General features: G+C 45.7%; 1 protein-coding gene across 2 annotated transcripts in view; it reads right to left on the bottom strand.

Moving 5' to 3' along the window:
* The window catches only part of VCL (vinculin), a 135,533-nt gene that overhangs the window by 87,088 nt on the left and 28,385 nt on the right, over window positions 1-20,060 (bottom strand). For both annotated transcript variants that reach the window (XM_063958645.1, XM_063958646.1), the window contains exon 2: window positions 4,108-4,178. In XM_063958645.1, the coding sequence (XP_063814715.1) occupies window positions 4,108-4,178 (71 nt within the window). The remainder of the gene's footprint in view (window positions 1-4,107; window positions 4,179-20,060) is intronic.

The following is a 20,060-nucleotide window of genomic DNA, read 5'->3' as shown; positions in this document are numbered from 1 at the left end:
AGGTGGATTTTCCGGCAGTTGCCGTGGCCACCAGATCCGATAGACCGACGCCAAATAATTCCTCCCCTTTATACGGCAATACTTCCATATGTCGTTTAGAATCCGCATCACCTGACCACTGTCGCGTCCATAAACTTCTTCTGGCAGATATGGACATCGCATTTACTCTCGATGCCAGAGTGCAAATATCCCTCTGAGCATCTCGCATATAAAGAAAAGCATCCTTTAATTGCTCTATAGTCAATAAAATACTGTCCCTATCCAGGGTATCAATATTTTCAGTCAGGGAATCCGACCAGACCACCCCAGCACTGCACATCCAGGCTGAGGCGATGGCTGGTCGCAGTATAACATCAGTATGTGTGTATATACTTTTTAGGGTAGTTTCCAGCCTCCTATCAGCTGGATCCTTGAGGGCGGCCGTATCAGGAGACGGTAACGCCACTTGTTTTGATAAGCGTGTGAGCGCCTTATCCACCCTAGGGGGTGTTTCCCAGTGCGCCCTAACCTCTGGCGGGAAAGGGTATAATGCCAATAACTTTTTTGAAATTAGCACTTTTCTATCTGGGTTAACCCACGCTTCATCACATACATCATTCAATTCCTCTGATTCAGGAAAAACTACAGGTAGTTTTTTCACCCCCCACATAATACCCCTTTTTGTGGTACTTGCAGTATCAGAGATATGCAAAGCCTCCTTCATTGCCGTGATCATATAACGTGTGGCCCTACTTGAAAATACGTTTGTTTCTTCACCGTCGACACTAGATTCAGTGTCTGTGTCTGGGTCTGTGTCGACCGACTGAGGTAAAGGGCGTTTTACAGCCCCTGACGGTGTCTGAGACGCCTGGGCTGGTACCAACTGGTTTTCCGGCCGTCTCATGTCGTCAACTGATTTTTGTAATGTGCTGACATTATCACGTAATTCCATAAACAAAGCCATCCATTCCGGTGTCGACTCCCTGGGGGGTGACATCACCATCATCGGCAATTGCTCTGCCTCCACACCAACATCGTCCTCATACATGTCGACACACACGTACCGACACACAGCAGACACACAGGGAATGCTCTTATCGAAGACAGGACCCCACTAGCCCTTTGGGGAGACAGAGGGAGAGTTTGCCAGCACACACCCAAGCGCTATAATATATATGGGAACAACCTTATATAAGTGTTGTATCCTTATAGCAGCTTAAATATATAAAATATCGCCAAAAAAAGTGCCCCCCCTCTCTGTTTTACCCTGTTTCTGTAGTGCAGTGCAGGGGAGAGTCCTGGGAGCCTTCCTCACAGCGGAGCTGAGCAGGAAAATGGCGCTGTGTGCTGAGGAGAATAAGCCCCGCCCCCTATTCCGGCGGGCTTTTCTCCCGGAGTTTGAGATATCTGGCATGGGTTTAATACATCCATATAGCCTCAAGGGCTATATGTGATGTATTTTTTAGCCATAAAAGGTATTATACATTGCTGCCCAGGGCGCCCCCAGCAGCGCCCTGCACCCTCCGTGACCTATGGTGTGAAGTGTGTGACAACAATGGCGCACAGCTGCAGTGCTGTGCGCTACCTTCATGAAGACTGAAAAGCCTTCTGCCGCCGGTTTCTGGACCTTCAATCTTCAGCATCTGCAAGGGGGGTCGGCGGCGCGGCTCCGGGACGAACCCCAGGGTGAGACCTGTGTTCCGACTCCCTCTGGAGCTAATGGTGTCCAGTAGCCTAAGAAGCCAATCCATCCTGCACGCAGGTGAGTTGAACTTCTCTCCCCTAAGTCCCTCGATGCAGTGAGCCAGTTGCCAGCAGGACTCACTGAACATAAAAAACCTAAAAACTTTTTCTAAGCAGCTCCTTAAGAGAGCCACCTAGATTGCACCCTGCTCGGACGGGCACAAAAACCTAACTGAGGCTTGGAGGAGGGTCATAGGGGGAGGAGCCAGTGCACACCACCTGATCCTAAAGCTTTATTTTTGTGCCCTGTCTCCTGCGGAGCCGCTATACCCCATGGTCCTGACAGAGTCCCCAGCATCCACTTAGGACGTCAGAGAAAAGGGGGAGGACACGTGCCCAGGTTTTTACTTTTATTTCCTAAAATCACACACAATGCCTTTTTGCCAGCTCAGATTGCAGACAAGCCCAAAATAATGTAGCAAGTTGGAACAGGATCCCATAACTCAGGTCAGAGGGTCTCATTTACAGATTACAAAATGAAGGGAACCCTAAAATTCTAAAATACTATGTAATCATAGAAAGAGGCAGAACATAAAAAATGAAATCCAATGGAACACTGAGCGCGACCCATAAGACGGCAAATACAGACTCACTCAAACTAACAGCAAGGGAACGTCAGCACAAAAGTCTTGTTTCAAGGTCAGCTTTAAGGCTGTCGGATTTCTGCTCGCACCTCCTGGAGAGGCGTGAGAAGAAATCCTCTTGTTGGCATTACATCGCGCTGAATTGAATAACTTCGGGAGCTCCCTCCCAGCGCTACTCAATCCGCACCGAATTTAAACTAACCCAAAAAAACGTCCACCTGCAGCAATAATATTGAATGTGGTCTTTGTAAAGGTAAGAAGAAGAAGAAAAAAAAAAAAAAAAGAAGGGTATGTGTTTGTGGGAAACTCATTATACAGTATAATACTTATAGACAAGCAAATATATTTTGCAGCACGGTGCATAATTCTTTGTATATCCATATACAGTACATATGAATTGAGGTTTAATAGAGGCAAAATGCCCATCGTGTTCAACCTGTATTCTGTATTAAGTTGAGTTGATTATAATGTACCTGCTGAAGTAATGCTTTATGACTAGTTAACAACTATAAATCATGTTGCACCGGGATTATCAACATCAATATTTTAAATGTTATAATCTTGGATATAATTTTCAATCAGAAATTTATCCAACATGTTTTTAAATGCATTTACAGAGTCCGCCATTACCACCTTCCCTGGCGGGGAATTCCAAATCCTTATTGCCCTAACAGTGAAGAACCCTTTCCTACGTTGCGTACAGAGTTTTCTCTCCTCCAGCCTCAGCAAGTGCCCACGTTTCCTAAACAGTGTTCTTTTAATAAATAATTCCTCTTTGTGATGTCCCTTTACATATTTGAAGATATTAATAATGTCTCCTCTTACACGCCTCTTTTCCAGTGTATACATATTCAACCTAGTAAGCCTTTCCCCGTAATCCAGTCCCTCTAGCCCTTTAATCAATTTAGTAGCTCGCCTTTGAACCCTTTCGAGTTCACAAATATCTTTTTTATACAGTGGTGCACAAAACTGAACACAATATTCCAGGTGCGAACGTACCAATGATTTGTACAGTGGCATAATTACACTCTCATCCCTTGTCTCAATTCCCCGTTTTATGCACGCTAGCACCTTACTTGCCTTCTTTGCTGCACTTTGACATTGTATACGGTTATTAAGCCTATTATCATTGAGTACCCCCAAATCCTTTTCCAATACTGTTACTCCTAGACTTTCCCCATTTAATATGTAGGATGCAAGTTTGTTTTTAGTCCCGAAATGAATAACCTCGCATTTTTCTATATTGAACCTCATTCTCCATTTAGACGCCCAGATTTCAAGTTTAGATAAGTCATTCTGCAGAGACTCCACATCTATTTCCAAATGAATTACCCTACACAGTTTAGTATCATCTGCAAAGATTGACACTGTGCTTTCCAGGCCTATTTCTAGGTCATTGATAAATATGTTTAACAGTAGCGGGCCGAGTACGGACCCTTGTGGTATTCTGCTAACTACTGGTGTCCAGCTTGAGGACTTCCCGTTGACCACTACTCGCTGTACCCTGTTATCCAGCCAGTTAATTATCCATGTACAAACAGTTTTTCCTAGGCCAAGCTCCTTTAATTTGATGATCAATCTCATGTGAGGCACTGTATCGAAGGCTTTTGCAAAATCTAAGAAGACCACATCCACTGCTTTTCCCTGGTCAAGATTGTCGCTCACTTACTCATAGAAGCTAACTGGTTAGTTTGACATGATCGGTCCCTCACAAACCCATGCTGGTTCTTGCTAATAATCTTAGCGGTCTGCAGATACTCCTGTATGATATCCCTTAGAATTCCTGAAGTACTGTACTCACTTGATGAATGCAGGAGGCATGTCTCTTTTCATGATTTGATCTTCAGTGGTTTGGACGGTCTCTTTACCTACCTGAGATAAGACAAAAAAAAATACAATGTTGACTGTGCTCAGCAGAATGCATACAAGAGCAACAAACTGCAGGTTTATATTCACTGGAACCTTAAACCTTATACATACAACCTACTCTACCAAACTAATGTTCAGGTTAAAAGGAAGTTTTTCAAAAAGTGCAGATACTGGTATGCTCAGAGAAGTACAATCCTTTGAGAAAAACAAACCCCAGCAGTTACTTAGGGCATTAATCACACAGTTCCAGACTGATTCATTCTCCTTATTTATATCAAAGAAAATATACAGTAGAGAGGTGCAAGCAGCATCATCTACAGTCAGGACAAAAAAGGTAATAAGGCACATCGGACGTTAGTATAAATATGTACATATTTTTATTATAATTATTAAAGGAGGTCTATCTTTGAGACAAAGCTCTGGTTATTTATAACTACACCCTAATGACAACGTCTAGTAGTAAGAACCAGTCAGAGACCAGTCTGTAATACAGGATGAATAATACTGTAAATAATACTGTAAATTCTCTGGCCATGATTCAATTCAGAGAGAGTTGAATAGCACCAGGAATTAGCTCCCGGGTCTATTCAATACACTATCCTGTGACATCCGACTACGAGATTTCGTCTGGCACCCCCGGAAGGGTGCAAGCAAAAATCCAACAAAAGTGCCGTCGCGATGCGGATTTCTGCCCTTAGCGCAGCGGAAACATCATCAAGCCGGGCACTTAAGTCGGAGAATGCTGGTTCTCCCGACAAAACACCCTGTTTAGTCCAGGAGAATAGGCATTACATTGCGCTGTATTAAATAGCCCAGGAGCTAATTCCTGCGCTATTCAACTCTCTCAGAATTGAATTGTGCCCTCTGAGTTTTAATAAAGACTGTAATCAGTTCATACAAAATAGTCCATCATACTAGTACTGTAGTGGTCTAATAAAATCCAAAGTATACTGTACCAAAAACACAAAAATTACCTAAGATACACCACTATCTGAACAGACTTGGGGTATATTTAGTAAAGGTCAACTTTTGCACGCTGGAGATTTACTAGAAAAGGTAAAAATTAGCAAAATCGGGCAGAATTGACAAAAAAAAAATTTTCAGACTAAAATCAACTGAAATATAACACTGTTAAATCAATATTTTTTAAAATGTACTTTGTAAATCGTATATTTACTAACAGTCAAGTTGTAAAAATCAATACAAAATCAACCATAAATCGATATTTCATATGAAACCATTCTATCTGATTTTAAACCATGTTGAATTTTCTGAAACCTCAGTATGGTGGGAGAGATGCATGTGGGGCATTCTGGCTGAATAGATCAGGAATTTAAAAGGCACAGGAATGATTTTTAAAATCGTCAATATGCAAGTTACCATTGGAATGAAGGTGTTTGGGGTAGTACAGTGCATGTGACATATTTTTCTAAATAGGGAGGCTTTTGCATAATTTGGTTGATTCTTGGTCAACTTTTGCTTCTATCAAGGGTGAACAGCACATTTAGAAACCAATGGACTATCAAATTCAAAATGGAACCAAAAATAGACTGTTAGTGAACAATCTTATTTGAACTGAAACACTGCGTCGATTTTATATTGATGTTGATCACCACTGAACCATTCTGCACAACAGTATTTAAGATTTAAGTTGCTTGCCAGTGGCACTTAAATGACTTCTTTCTCATAATATTCCCACCAAAGAAGCTCACAAGTTAGCATCGGAGTGGGATGCAGGGAAGATCTCGACCAGGACACCTGGGAGCACATTAGTAGCAGTGATGTAGCCTCATCTTCTTCTGTACGCATTAGACAAAACTCCTTCAAGGTTCATCAATGTTGGTACCTAGTAACAGGTGGTCTTCAGGTGGCAGGCGGGCGGGCTCCTGGCGACCACCATACCGGCGATGGAATCCCGACCGCCGGCATACCGACATCTTTTCTCCAACAGATCATCTAAATAAAATGTCCCTTCCACCTCGAATAACTGTTGGAGGGGGTGCGGTCAAGCAGGTACTCTGTTCCATGTCTTTTGGTCCTGTCCTAAATAGTCCCAGTGTGGAAAGAGATACACCTACTTATCTCTCAGATTACTGGAATCAAGCTCCCAGATACCTCATCAGAGTCTTTCCTTCCCAGGCCACTATCAAAGATTATAATCCGCCCACATCCCCAACAGGACCTTCGGTCAAATGTCCTGCCACAAGTACACACACAAACCAAAACAAAGAGATGTAGGTAAAGGCCAGTTTAATTACAAGAAAATGAATCAACCAGTATAACTTTGTAATAGGTCACCTCTAGGAAACCATGACGAATGGCACTGTACCCTAAAGTCCCAGCACTGCAAGGTAGCTAACCATTTTACCAACCAACTTTATAATGTTACGGTAGTTAAGAAACACCCCAAGAGCCAGATTCAATTAAATGCGAGCAGCTGCCAGCAGCTCATCCTAAACTCATAAACCCCAATGACTGTTACTGGTTTATACTGGAATCGCCATAGGCTGCCAGCAGAAATCAGGAGAGAGTGTGATTGGATCCCTGCGCTTCTAACCCTAGGTAGAGTATCACTGTCTGGAAATGGATTCAGAAATCAGGAGCGACATCATCTCACGAAGCCGTAGGAAGCCATCCGGCGCTACTGGTAGCTACCTGAATCTCACTTTAATTTCATCATGTTCTCACTATTCTCTGTCCTGTAATATGTATTTATACTCTTCCTTGCAACAGTAATTTCTCACATTTTATGTTTCCATTTTTTTATTTGTTTTATGACTTTTTTGTTTGGGTATGGGTCATTGGGTAGACACAACTTAGGTCGACAGTCATTAGGTCGACCATCGAAGGTCGACATGCATTAGGTCGACAGGGACAATAGGTCAACATGGTCATTAGGTTGATATGCACTAGGTCGACAGGTCAAAAGGTTGACATTTAAAAAAACCTTTTTTGGCATCGTTTTCTTCATAAAGTGACGGGGAACCCCAATTAGTGCACAGTGTTCGCTCGCAATTCTTCGGGTAAGGTTACCATTCCAATCGTAGTCCACATGGATCTTTCAAGTATGAAAAAGGTAAAAAATTGGAAAAATATGGAAAAACGCATGTCGACCTTTGACCTGTCGACCACGTCGACCTAAGCTGTGCCGACCTAACAACCGTATCCCGTTTTAACTAAAATTCAATAAACACACCTTATTTTAAAAAATAGCCTAAACTATAACCCTTTATTCCTTATAGGAGAGCAATCCGACTTACTCCAGCACTGGAGGGCTGTGGTCTATGCTATTGCAGGAAAAGTGTGCGACAACTGCCCAGTTAATTTATTCTTGCAAACCTCAAGGCAGTTTAAATTACCTACACAGGCTTGGAAGGAAGAAATATTATGTTCTGACCCTTATCATGGTAACAGCGACCACCAGGTAACAGAAGAGGCCTGGTGGAACACCTTCTGATAGCAATACTTGATGCTATAGAAGGGTGGCAGTATCCCTCACTCTTCATGGTATAATGAGGGAGTAAAGACAGACCTTTGTGTGTAGGGCAATGTTTCCCAACCTCGGTCCTCAAGGCACACTATCAGTCCATGTTTTAGCGATACCTCAGTTATTTTGATTTAACCATCTGTGCTGAAGCCTGAATATCACTAAAATCTGCACTGTTAGTGTGCCTTGAGGACCGAGGTAGGGAATGCCTGGTGTAGGGCAATGTTTCCCAACCCCGGTCCTCAAAGCACAACAGTCCACGTTTTAAGGATAGTCATACTTCAGCACAGGTAACTTAACTAGTACCACAGCTATTTTGATTTAACCATCTGTGCTCAAGCATGGCTATCCTTAAATCCAGGAGTGTTAGTGCTCCTTGAGGACTGTGGATGGGAAACAGTGGTGTAGGGGTCAGAAGAAGGGTATGCAAACAGACATAGTGGGATAATTTTAGGTTTAATTTTTAAGGTGGGAGTTTTTCTAGAACTGGTGATGTTGCCCATAGCAACCAGATTCTGTTATCTTCTATAAGCAGCTAGATAAATGTTAAATAGAGTCCGGTTGGTTGTTATGAGCAACATCAAAAAAAATCTAAGAAAAAATAGTCTGAGCTTAGTAAATTTACCCCTCGATGCTTATAGCTCAATTTGCACTAATAAAAAATAAGTTAGTTGATGTGTTAATCAAGCCGTTATACAAGATGTCCTTTTGGGCCCAAGTAGTTTCCTCAATGGCTGTTAACTCCACTGGCTGGTATTCAATAAATAAGGGCAGGTTCAGAGCTCCATGTAAGTCGGCTGCACTTGCACTGTGCACACAGAACTAAAGGGCTGACTCACGTTGGATTGCAAATTCTGCTAAGGGGGCCGTCCATCGCAGGGCAAGGCCGTCCAGCATGCGGACCACCGCCTCGATGAAGCAGAAATTGCGATCGCATTGCAATTTCTGCTTCATTGTAGAATTTGAGGTTGCCTCCTGCCAGCGCATCTTTCTGATCGCGGCAGCTGCGTGTGACGTCACGCAGCCGCCGCAATCACACCCACGCCCCCTCCCCGTTTCCAAGACACCGTCCCCGGTTAACCACCTCCACCCCCGCAACGCTCCGTCTCCGCCTAGGAAACGTAGCATTGCCACCTACCCTCCCACCCCGTGAATGCCTCTGCCTGATTGACAGAGGCTATCGCATTTTCTGCGTCCCCCCCAGAACGCGATCCAACCTGAATCAGCCCCTAAATACGGATACTTGCCCATATACAGAGTTGTACACATCTGTGCAACTGCAGTGCCCCTATTCCTGCACTTGATCACTGTCATTATTAGTGCACACTCGTACCTGTCACAACTGAGGGCCTGAGCTGACGGGAGGCAGCCTCAGTTGTAGGGGCTGAGATGTACCGGAACCTGGGAGGTTGTATCAGACCCCTGGACATGTAAGTAACATGAATAATAACTGCCCGAAGGCGTGACCACGACAACTTGGATAAAAGTCAATGATGTTTATTATGACAACTCCGCAACACAGCAGCAGTAAAAGAAAACGTAAAAGTCAGCAAATAATAAATACAGTTCCTGGGTACTACAGGATGGCAGGAGCCACAGGGCACTGGTAGTGTGAGATAGTTCTTATGATCTTCTAGATGGAAAGTCCTTACCAGGCCCGACTGTAGCAATGGAGATAACCCAGGATTGTGCCAGCTGGTGTTCCAGGAAAAGCTGGGTTGCTGAAGGTAAAACAGCTGCTGTGGATACTGGCTGGAACCAGACTGTTGTTAGCACGGAGTGGATACTGGCTGGAACCAGTTAAATAATAAATGAACTTGGGAGCGATGAAATATGAACTGAAATGCAGAACTTGAGAGCGGAGAAATAATAATACCGGTGGAGAGTGGTAAAGTGTAGAAAGGACACCGGCCCTTTAAGGGAAGCTGTACTCTGCTGGAAGCTGAGCTGGAAGCAGGTAATGTTGTAGCTGGAAACAGATGAATCCACAATGGATTGGAGAGTCAGGCTACACCGCAGGTGGAATGCTGGTGCGGGTCTCTATGGTGGAAGTCTTGAGACAGGAGCTGGAACCTGGAAGACAATCACAGGAGAGAGACAAACAGGAACTAGGTTTGACAACCAAAGCACTGACGCCTTCCTTGCTCAGGCACAGTGTATTTATACCTGCAGCAAGGAAGGGATTGGCTAGGCAATTATGCAGATTAACAATACTGACAACAGATTGGAGGAAATGATCAGCTGACAGAATCCAAGATGGCTGCGCCCATGCAGACACTTGGAGGGAAGTTTGGTTTGTAATCCATGTGGTAATGAAAACAGTAATGGCGGCGCCGGCCACTGGAGACAGGAGACGCCAGGCTGACAAGTGCACATCCAACCACGCGGACACAGCGGAGGCCGCGGCTGACGTAATCGCCACTCTGACACTCTGCATGCAGAAGCTCAGGGACGGCGGCGGAGGCCGCGGAAGACGCCATGCCAGATGTAATAAGGCGTTACTGTGACAGCGTCTCAGAGAGACAGGAGAGGATGCAGGAATGTGAACATTAGGATAACAGATGGGATCCGGTCCTGGAGCGCTGAGCCAGCCTTAGGAGGCATCTGATGGGTAAGAAATGGCGTCCAGATACCCGGATCGTGACAGTACCAGCCCCATACATGGTGCAAGACATTCGGCTATAATCAGAAGGAACTCCGAGCCCTCAAACAACTTAGTCTATATTACGCCCATCCAGTGCAAGTGCACAAATGCCGGTAGCTGCATGCGGTTGGCCACGGAGAATCCACAGTGTGAAAAATAAAAAAGTAACAAAAATAAAATCGTAAGATCAGTCTGTAAAATGGACTTAAGTGCACTCTGCTTCATATCCTTGCTTGTTAAAACTGCCAAACAGTAATATACATGTATGGCAATAAGCCCTGTATAGGGTGATTCAATTGGCTTGTAAAGCAAAATTAAGTTGTTTTAATTTAATCACTTTCCAGCAAGAAGAAAAAGTCTCATATTACGGTTACTGAGATTTATGTACTGTGATCTGAAATACTACTACTAATTAATAATAATATTATATTATTATTAATTATTATTATTAGCAGCTCAGGCAAAAAATTATATTTTACAATCCTAACACATTCCATGACCTAGCAAACACAAATGGCTATTTAAACAATAAAACAGAATATAACTTACTAGAAAACCACCAGGCTTATTCAGAGTTAACCCTTGACCCTCCATGAGACAGACAGTGATGAACAAAGCATGGCTACCCCTCAGACTGGAAAAGGAAGGAAGTGGAAAGGTCATCTAGAGAATGCATTTCTTTCACTGTGGCCATAAGATTAGCACACAACCATTGCCCAAACTTTCCAAGAGCAGAATCCACCAGTGCTCATCATAAAGAACAATAAGACAAGTGCTGCGCACAGACACACAAGAAATAAAGACATTACAGCTGAGCAGCAGACTCAGAATACATGGGCACTGGATAACTTGGTGCTCAAAGCTGCCAATAGCAAAGAGATAAGCTCAGCATCCAACCAAGGCATTCTCCATATGACAGCGCTCACCCAAATAAGGACAAACATTTTGTAGGGCACGTGTTTAGGTGTGTAAGACAGGGATGGTTATGTGAAAGAATGTTTCTTTTCTAGTAGGTTAAAACTTTTTAGAGAAATATTGTGAAAGCCAACATAACTTTATTGCCCAAATTATACTACTCAGACACCTCCAAGTGCATGATCATATAATAGGAGGAGGAATGCACCAGAGGGTCTATATGGTGTCCCAACATTTTTATCATAAAACAATACCATTTTCCATAACTATTCACATGCTCAAGAGGGCACAAAAAACGCTAATTTCTAGAAAATCAATGCAAGTTTGAAAACGGATTTCACATGTGAAGCGTAGTGAGAGTTCGCCGTGAGAACCACTCACAGGATCAGCACCTAATTGGATTGACCGCTAATGATTAAACTATTCAAATGTTTTAAGAAGGGAAAAAACATTACTACTTCTCATATTGCGATTGGCACACGAACAGCTTTATGGCCAGAGAGCAGTCTCACCACAGAAGCAGCTGCAAAAGCCAGTTAGGAGGGAGACAGGAACCCCCCCTGATATTAGGAGGCACATGTTAGGAAATAGCACTAAACATTTTTTAAGAATGTATCCTCCTTCTCCTGCATACTACTAAGAAACAGCCGCCCTAGGTCACATATAAAGAGATGCTGGAAAACATGAGCAAAACTGGAGTAAAACATTCAGTCACTGTCAGCCCATAACCATTATACAGTATATTGTATGTATAAAAGTGTTGTAAACAAAAAACAAACAAAAAAAAACATCTGGTGCCCTGTTACACACGGGTATGGATCATAAGATCTACACTAAAAAAAGGTCTAGTCAGTAAGTCGTCCTCAAATGGTTGAAATGTAAAAGGTCAACCTGGAATAGGTAGATAGTAAAGAACATGGTCGAAAGGTTGACACAAAAAAAAGGTTGACAAATATTTTTGGCTTTTTTTGGGTGTTTTGTCACTTATGTCACAAGAAAAAGCCCCATTATTGCACAGCTTTACTCGCCATGTTTCAGGCAAGGTTACTATTCCCAATCGTAGTCCACGTGGATGGTAAAGTATGACAAAGTTGAAAAAAAGCTAAAAATAAGTAAATGGGAGGGGCGTGGCCTGGAGGCTGTATGAGCAGGCTGTGTTTTTGGTGAGCTCCCAGGGACCTGGGAATTCTCATATAAAGTCACAGCCTTCCCACTATATTTTTCTGCCTAAAACACCTGGAATACACCCCTATAGTGCTGGTGCAGGTGGCGAGTTTGAGCTGCGGAATCGGGGAGCCGGTTTCCTGGCTCCCGCGGATTGCGGCCTACTCGTCGCCCAGAAGCCGGGGCCTAAATTTGTACACCGTCCCCAAGCAGAGAGACAGGCCTGCCAAGGACGCTGAACGGACCTGCCTACACCCTGTTCATCGCAGGGACGTCGATCCAGACTCCCCGGGGGTCCCTGGTGGCTGGCGGAAGGAGGCCTGGACTGGATAGAAGCCGGGAAGTGAGCTCCGGAGCACGAGCGGCGGCCATCTTAGAAGACGGAGCACAGGAGGTGAGGCGGCGGAGGCACGGGGGAGACGCCTGACGGCCCTCGGAGGTGAGCGGTTCGCAGCGCCCACCCTACTGTAGTGGCTGCTAGTCCCCCCACCCGAGTCCCGGGTGCCTGTGCCATCCACCGGCAGCGCGCTGCCGCGAGGGAGTGCGGGCCCGGCCGGGGCTCCCCCCCTGCTTGTAGGTTAAAAGTGTGCAGCCAGAATACAGAGGTCCGTAGTCAGCAGGGAAATACTCTGGGGTGCAGATCCCCATCAAGCGGAGGACGGGATCTTCCCCTCACCCACGCACTCCACGCGCACGGGCATACCGGTGGATACCGGAGGAGCCTGTGTGTCCCGGCACCTCAGCAGGTTTACCAGCGGCTGTGGGAGGCTTGCTGGACGGAGCGGAGGGGAGACACATAGCCCCGCGACTCGCTGGCGTCCCGCATTAGACCCAGAAACGGTAAAAAAAGGAATCCGGGAAATACGGCAGGCAACACTCCTGGTCCTGCAACTGGGGCCACCAAGAACCTCTCCTCTACACGATATACTATCCCTTTGGGAGCCCTTGGGCTAGATTCCGACCTTCCACAACCTGTGGCCTGACCTTAAGAATACCTGGGTGACCGGGGGGTGCGGGACAGAAGTTCCCCCCAATACTATACAGGCTCATAGAAGATGAAGGCTAGTCTCACAGCCTTGCCAACCCTGCTCATGCCAATGTAAAACGAGCAGTCTCCCCTACCCTTGCCAATATCTACGTGACATCTTGGTGACCCCGAGGATAACGAAGCCTTCAACTCTCCCTATCATACGTGATCGGAACCGTCAAGCTGCCTTTTCCTGGTCTTAGCATGCCTTCCAGACGTAGCAAGCCGTCTAAGCCCGCACAGCAGCTGTCTTTTTTCAAGGCATCCCCGAAGATGTCAGGCCCTAAATCCACCGGGTCCACCACAACAGATAAAGTTTCGCAAACACCCCCCCCTCTGGAGGTGCCCCCTCCCGCTTCCATTACCGCTACAAGCCTGGATAAAGTCGGAGATGGAGATGCTTTGACCGTGGGCACTATGAAACTACTTCTGTCTCGCTTCAAGGAAGATGTGGCAGCGGAGTTTCGTACCACATTAACGGCGTGTCAACAATCCATAGATGACCTAGGTGGACGCACTGACCATCTGGAAAACAAAATGGAAGAGGTTGTGGGGTCACATAATTGCCTGCTCGACTCCCACGACGCCTTGGAGGCGGAGGTAAAGCTTCTGCGGGACAAAGTTACAGAGCTGGAGGACAGATCACGTCGCAGCAACCTAAAATTGCGTGGTGTCCCTGAATCTGTGTCACACAGTAGTTTACACGATTTTGCTGTAGCCCTATTTAAAGCTCTATTACCCCAGTCCCCCTCGGCTGACTTCATAATTGACCGAATACACCGACTGCCAAAGGCTAGAGCGGCCCCAGGAGACGCGCCTAGAGACGTCCTAATGAAAATGCACTATTTTCACGTTAAAGAGGCTCTACTGAAGGCATCAAGACCGACGTCGGACAGCTCCTCTGCCCTTAAAGGACTTCAGCTTTTCGGAGATTTGTCCGCAGCTACTCTTTACAAACGACGTTCCTTCCACCCCATCACGACAGCTCTTAGAAAGGCGGATATCCCTTATCGCTGGGGTTTCCCCACCAAGCTACTGATTCATCGGGATGGCTCCACTGTTTCTATATCTACCGTAGATGAAGGGGCAAAGTTGCTCAAATCCTGGAACATTACGGAACCCTCAGTGGACGCCTCACCCCGTCGACTTCAGCAGGACTGGTCCGCGGTGAAGTGAGGTGCCCTGCTCGAGAGTGGATATCTTTCACAGATGCTATTTCGTTATCATATTGACTCCGGTGACTCATCAGTTCTGGTTATTCGGAGTTTGATAGTTAAGATGAGTTGCTGGAGAGACCCTAGCGATTCTTCTGATTTAAGGGTCTGTTTCTATGCTTTGTGTCCAGGTTGGACAGTTTTTGATATGTAATGTTCACCCTGCATGTCATGTTATATTTACATATATAGGTCACTATATGCCTTAATATCACCAAGATGTTTATGTGTTTAATATAAAGTATAGTATGAAGTATGGCAATGGGTAGGTGTTATGCCACCAACCCCCCCTTTAGACTACACAGCTGCCTTACTATGGCGACTGGTTATGATCTCAAGGGAGATCAATTTAGTTTTGTTTTTTTAGTTTTTTTTTTCTGTCTATCATCCTGTCCCTGGAAAGGTCCCCCCCCCCCCCATATCAGGTATATCAGTTGAAGCACGGAATTTGGTCACTGGAAGTATTAGCTTCTTTTCCAAAAGAATATGGTTAACATAGTCTCTATCAATGCCAAAGGGCTCAATTCCCCTCATAAACGGAGAGTTGCCCTAAATTATTTTTATAAACTTAAGGCGCATGTGGTAGCTGTGCAGGAGACACACTTCCAGAGCCAAAATCCCCCCTCATTCACTAACACACGTTTCCCCCTCTGCTACATGGCAAATGGGCCCACCAAGAAAGCTGGCGTGGCTCTCCTTATAGCACAACATTGTTCGTTTGTTCTGTCCGATAAATATGAGGACCCAGACGGGAGATATCTAATATTAGTGGGTAAATTAGATAATATAGAGACTACTTTGGTCTCCTGCTATGCGCCCAACGCCAAACAAATCCCATTTCTTAGAACCTTCTGTAGAAACCTCAAGGAACGTATTAAGGGAGCCCTTTTGATCGTAGGGGACTTCAATATGGTACTGGACCCCGTTGTTGACCGCTCCCGTCCGACCCGGGCCCTCCGTAGCAGCCCGCCTCAGGAACCCTCAGCCAAATTTAGCCAGTTGCTGGCTGAGTATGCGCTGTATGATGTCTGGAGGGCTAAACACCCGGGAGAACGAGATTACACATTTTATTCCCATGTTCATAGCTCGTACTCTCGAATAGACTTAGCATTAGCGGATAGATGGACATTAGCGACTATTAGCAAGATAAATATATTACCAATGTCTTGGTCTGACCATTCACCGCTTATGGTTGTTTGGGATATCAGTAAGAGGGTGGTTCCCCACGGTCCCTGGAGAATGGGCCAACACTTATTGACTCACCCTGAGGCCCATCAGGCCATTCAGCACTCTCTAGATTTATACTTGTCCACTAATTGCCCCGGAGACACATCTGTTTTCACCCATTGGTGTTCCCTGAAGGCCGTGGTTAGAGGCTCCGCAATTCAAATCGCAGCTAGACTTAAACGCGAATACAGGAAGAGACAAGAATCAGCTGACAGAGAGGCTGCGCGGTTGGAAGCGGCACATAAAATAAGCCCCGACAATAAATCTCTTTTTAAGCAACTCCTTACTGCCAGAGACAAAGTGAACGCCTTTGCCTTAACTGAAGTACATCGCAACATGCAGCGGTTAAATCAAAATTACTACAGGCTTGGTAATAGAGCAGGAAGGTTATTGGCGCGCAAATTAAGAGGACGTAGAGCCAAGGAACGCATTCATGCTATCCATACATCTTCTGGAGTCAAGGTAACTGACCCGGTCGAGATAGCGAATGCGTTTGCGGAATATTACGCACAGCTATATAACCTCAAGGAGGACCCTGGCACCCCTCAGCCTACTTTAGCAGACATTAATGGTTTTTTAGACGGGTTATCACTCCCCACTATAGATGCCCAGACCCGTGAATCCCTTAGTGCCCCCTGGTTACTGGACGAAGTCATAGCAGCCATAGATTCCTGTCCAATAAATAAGGCGCCCGGCCCGGATGGATATCCCTCCAACTTCTACAAAACATTTAAATCATCCCTTGCTCCACTCTTAACGTCAGTATATAATGAAGCCTCTGACTCTACATGCTTCCCGAGAGAGATGCTGGAGGCCAGAATAGTTACCATCCCTAAACCAGGGAAATCCCCTACAGTGGTTCAGAACTACCGCCCTATAGCATTGCTGAACACTGACCTTAAGTTGTTCGCCAAGATGGTTGCAAATAGGATCGCCCCTCTCCTGCCAAGTTTGATTAACCCAGACCAGGTGGGTTTTGTCCTGGGCAGGCAAGCATCAGATAACACACGTAGAGTTATTAACTTAATTGACCGATGCCAGGCCCGGAACGAGCCTCTCTTGCTCCTTTCCCTGGATGCAGAGAAGGCATTCGATAGGCTCCATTGGGATTACCTTAAGGTTACCCTGGGCCATTTTGGATTTGCAGGTAGGATTCTCGATTCTATATTGGCTTTGTACTCCTCACCCTCGGCTTCGGTTTTCACCAATGGGTGCAACTCCTCCATATTTAATATTACTAATGGAACCCGGCAGGGTTGCCCATTATCACCCCTTATCTTTGTACTAGCAGTGGAACCTCTGGCGGAACGAATTAGGCTGTCAGATTCAATTATAGGCCCAGAGGTAGGGGGGATGCCGCATAAAATCTGTCTTTTTGCGGATGATATTCTGGTGTGTCTTAGAGAGCCTGAAACTTCCTTACCCCATTTACATTCACTATTAGACTCATACGCAGCAGTTTCGTATTATAAACTGAACGCTACCAAGACCGAGGCCCTTCCTTTGAATATCTCCGACAGCGCTGTTAGTCGCCTAAAGAACGACTATAAGTATGCGTGGCAACTTAGATCGCTCAAATACCTGGGTGTTCATTTATCTAGGGGGCGGGACTTAATAGGGTGCAACTATGATCCTCTCTATCGTACATTTGAACTGATAATTAAAGATTGGATGATGCAGGAGGTCTCCTGGGTCGGACGGGTGGCGGCAGCAAAGATGGTTCTCTTGCCAAAGTTGATGTACCTGTTCCGTACCATCCCAAGGGCTTTCCCCAAAGATGTTTGTAACAGATTCAATCGGCTTTTGACTAAGTATATATGGGGAGGCTCGAAACCAAGAATAGCGAAATCCACGCTGACTGCGCCTAAATGGGGCGGGGGTGTCGCGTATCCAGATCTAGAGAGATATCATATTGCTTGTTTACTTACACAGGCCAGAGACTGGTTCACTAAGAGTAATTTTAAACCATGGGTATCCCTGGAGCGGGACGCGATATCCCCCTTCACATTATCGGAGTTATTGTGGTTGCCCACCAATTCCGTTCCAACCAGGATTGCTGAATGCCCCGCAGTACACACAACCCTGATGGCATGGAAGGAAGTAATTAGGTCTCTCCCTCCCGGTGCTATCCCCTCCCCCCAGATGTCCCTCCACACTATAGCCCTATTGATACCAGACATGCAACTATATCACTGGCAGGCCTTAGGTCTCACTACTCTAAAGGATGTCCTTCGGGACGGCGCCTTAGTTCCCTTCTCCCTGCTCCGAGAACAGTTCCAGATTCCCAAGCAGGACTTTTATAAATATCTACAATTGCGACACTGGCTTCAAAGCTGCTCCCCAAATCGAGTCACACATACTGATTTCCCTAAATTACTGATGTCACTCCTTATTCCCAGCGGCAATAGGGGAGGCATATCCCGATGGTACCAGCATCTTGTGACTAAGGCTCATCGTGGGGTTTTCCCTGCACAGACCAAATGGGAAAAAGACATCCCTACAGTTTTCACTGAAGATGTTTGGAGAGATATCTTTAAATCCTGTTTTAGAATTTCTAAATGCGTAAACCATTGTGAAATGTATTACAAACTGGTCCATAGGGTATACCTAACGCCAGATCGTCTGCACAAAATTTGGCCTGATGTCTCCGCTAGCTGTTGGAGAAATTGTGGGATGGTGGGAGATATCCTACATATATTCTGGCAGTGTCCAGTAATTAGGGCGCTATGGAGGGAAGTGTTTCTACTTAATTCCCACATTCTGGGTGTGGTCCTTTGGCCTGAACCTCTCTTGGCACTTTTCCATTACTATGGTAAGGAAATGTCTAGCAGTGATAGATATCTTTTAGGCCATATCCTTATAGCCACCAAAGCCGCCATCGCCTCCAAATGGAAATCAGCGGTTATCCCCACTATTTCTATGATAGAAAATAAAGTCCATCAACATTATGTTTTTGAAACCGCACAGGTCAATTATCCCTCAGGAAATACCTCTATTAACAGGAAATGGATTAAATGGTCCCTATATAGGAAGAGCTCGAGCCAGACAGGTGCTTCCAGAACTTCAGTTACTATTCCAGACCTCTCCGTGCTTCGATCCCCCGGTTCATCCCGGGCATTAACAGGTTAAGTGAAGTAGAACTTTTGCTTTACACAATACTATGTTTTGCAATGTTATATTACAAAATCCCTGATATGTACCTTTCCCCCCATCCTATGTCTTTACTAGTTATGTTTTTTTTTTATGTATGTCTCTTTACCCCCATCCAGATTTTGAATACCAACTTACATATACACGTACATGTAATCTGTGTGAAAATTCAATAAAAATTTAATATTAAAAAAAAAAAAAAAAAAAAATAAGTAAATGAAAACTTGTGTGGACTATTGTCATGTTGATCTTTTGAACCTGTCGGCCTTTTACATGACGACCTTTTGCCCATGTAAACCATTAGTGGTCGACTTATAGACCGGATACCGCTGGACACGGGGGGGGGGGGGGTTGGGTTGCAAGGCCAGATGTCATAAATACCAGTTGTCAAGACACCAGCTCCCTGTCACAAGAAAAAGATACGGGATCTGGGAAAGTGGCCTACTCTCCCTGGATTCGCTAGTATATGGGGGTAATTCCGAGTTGATCGTGGCTGTGCTAAATTTAGCACAGCTATGATCATCTTCCCAGACATGCGGGGGGACGCCCAGCACAGGGCTAGTCCACCCTGCATGTCAATCCCCCCCCCCCACACACACACACACACACACACACACACACACACACACACACAAGTACAAAAGCATCGCACAGCGGCGATGCTTTTGTACTTGAAGAGTAAGTCCCGGCCAGCGCAGCTCCTGCGGCTGGCCGGGAGTTACTTGTCGCTGCCCTGGGTTGCAGCGGCTGCGTGTGATGTTACGCAGCCGCTGCGGCCCGCCCCCCGCATGGTCCGGCCACGCCTGCGTTGGCCGGACCACGCCCCAAAAACGGCTGCCAAACGCTGCCGTGCCGCCAGCGACCGCCTCTGCCTGTCAATCAGGCAAAGGCGATCGCTAGGTAACGACGGCCTTCGGCCGTCTGGCATGCGCCCGGGCACTGTGGCGCCAGTGCATGCGCAGTTCCGACCCGATCGCTGCGAACAACTGCACCGTGCGATCGGGTCGGAATGACTACCGTGGTTAGGGTGATGTAATGCAGGAGAGATGCAGGCACA

This window comes from Pseudophryne corroboree, chromosome 3, assembly GCF_028390025.1.
Source record: "Pseudophryne corroboree isolate aPseCor3 chromosome 3, aPseCor3.hap2, whole genome shotgun sequence".
Lineage (NCBI taxonomy): Eukaryota > Metazoa > Chordata > Amphibia > Anura > Myobatrachidae > Pseudophryne > Pseudophryne corroboree.
Note: the sequence above shows the minus strand (reverse complement) of the source record. Positions and strands in the feature narration are given on the sequence as shown.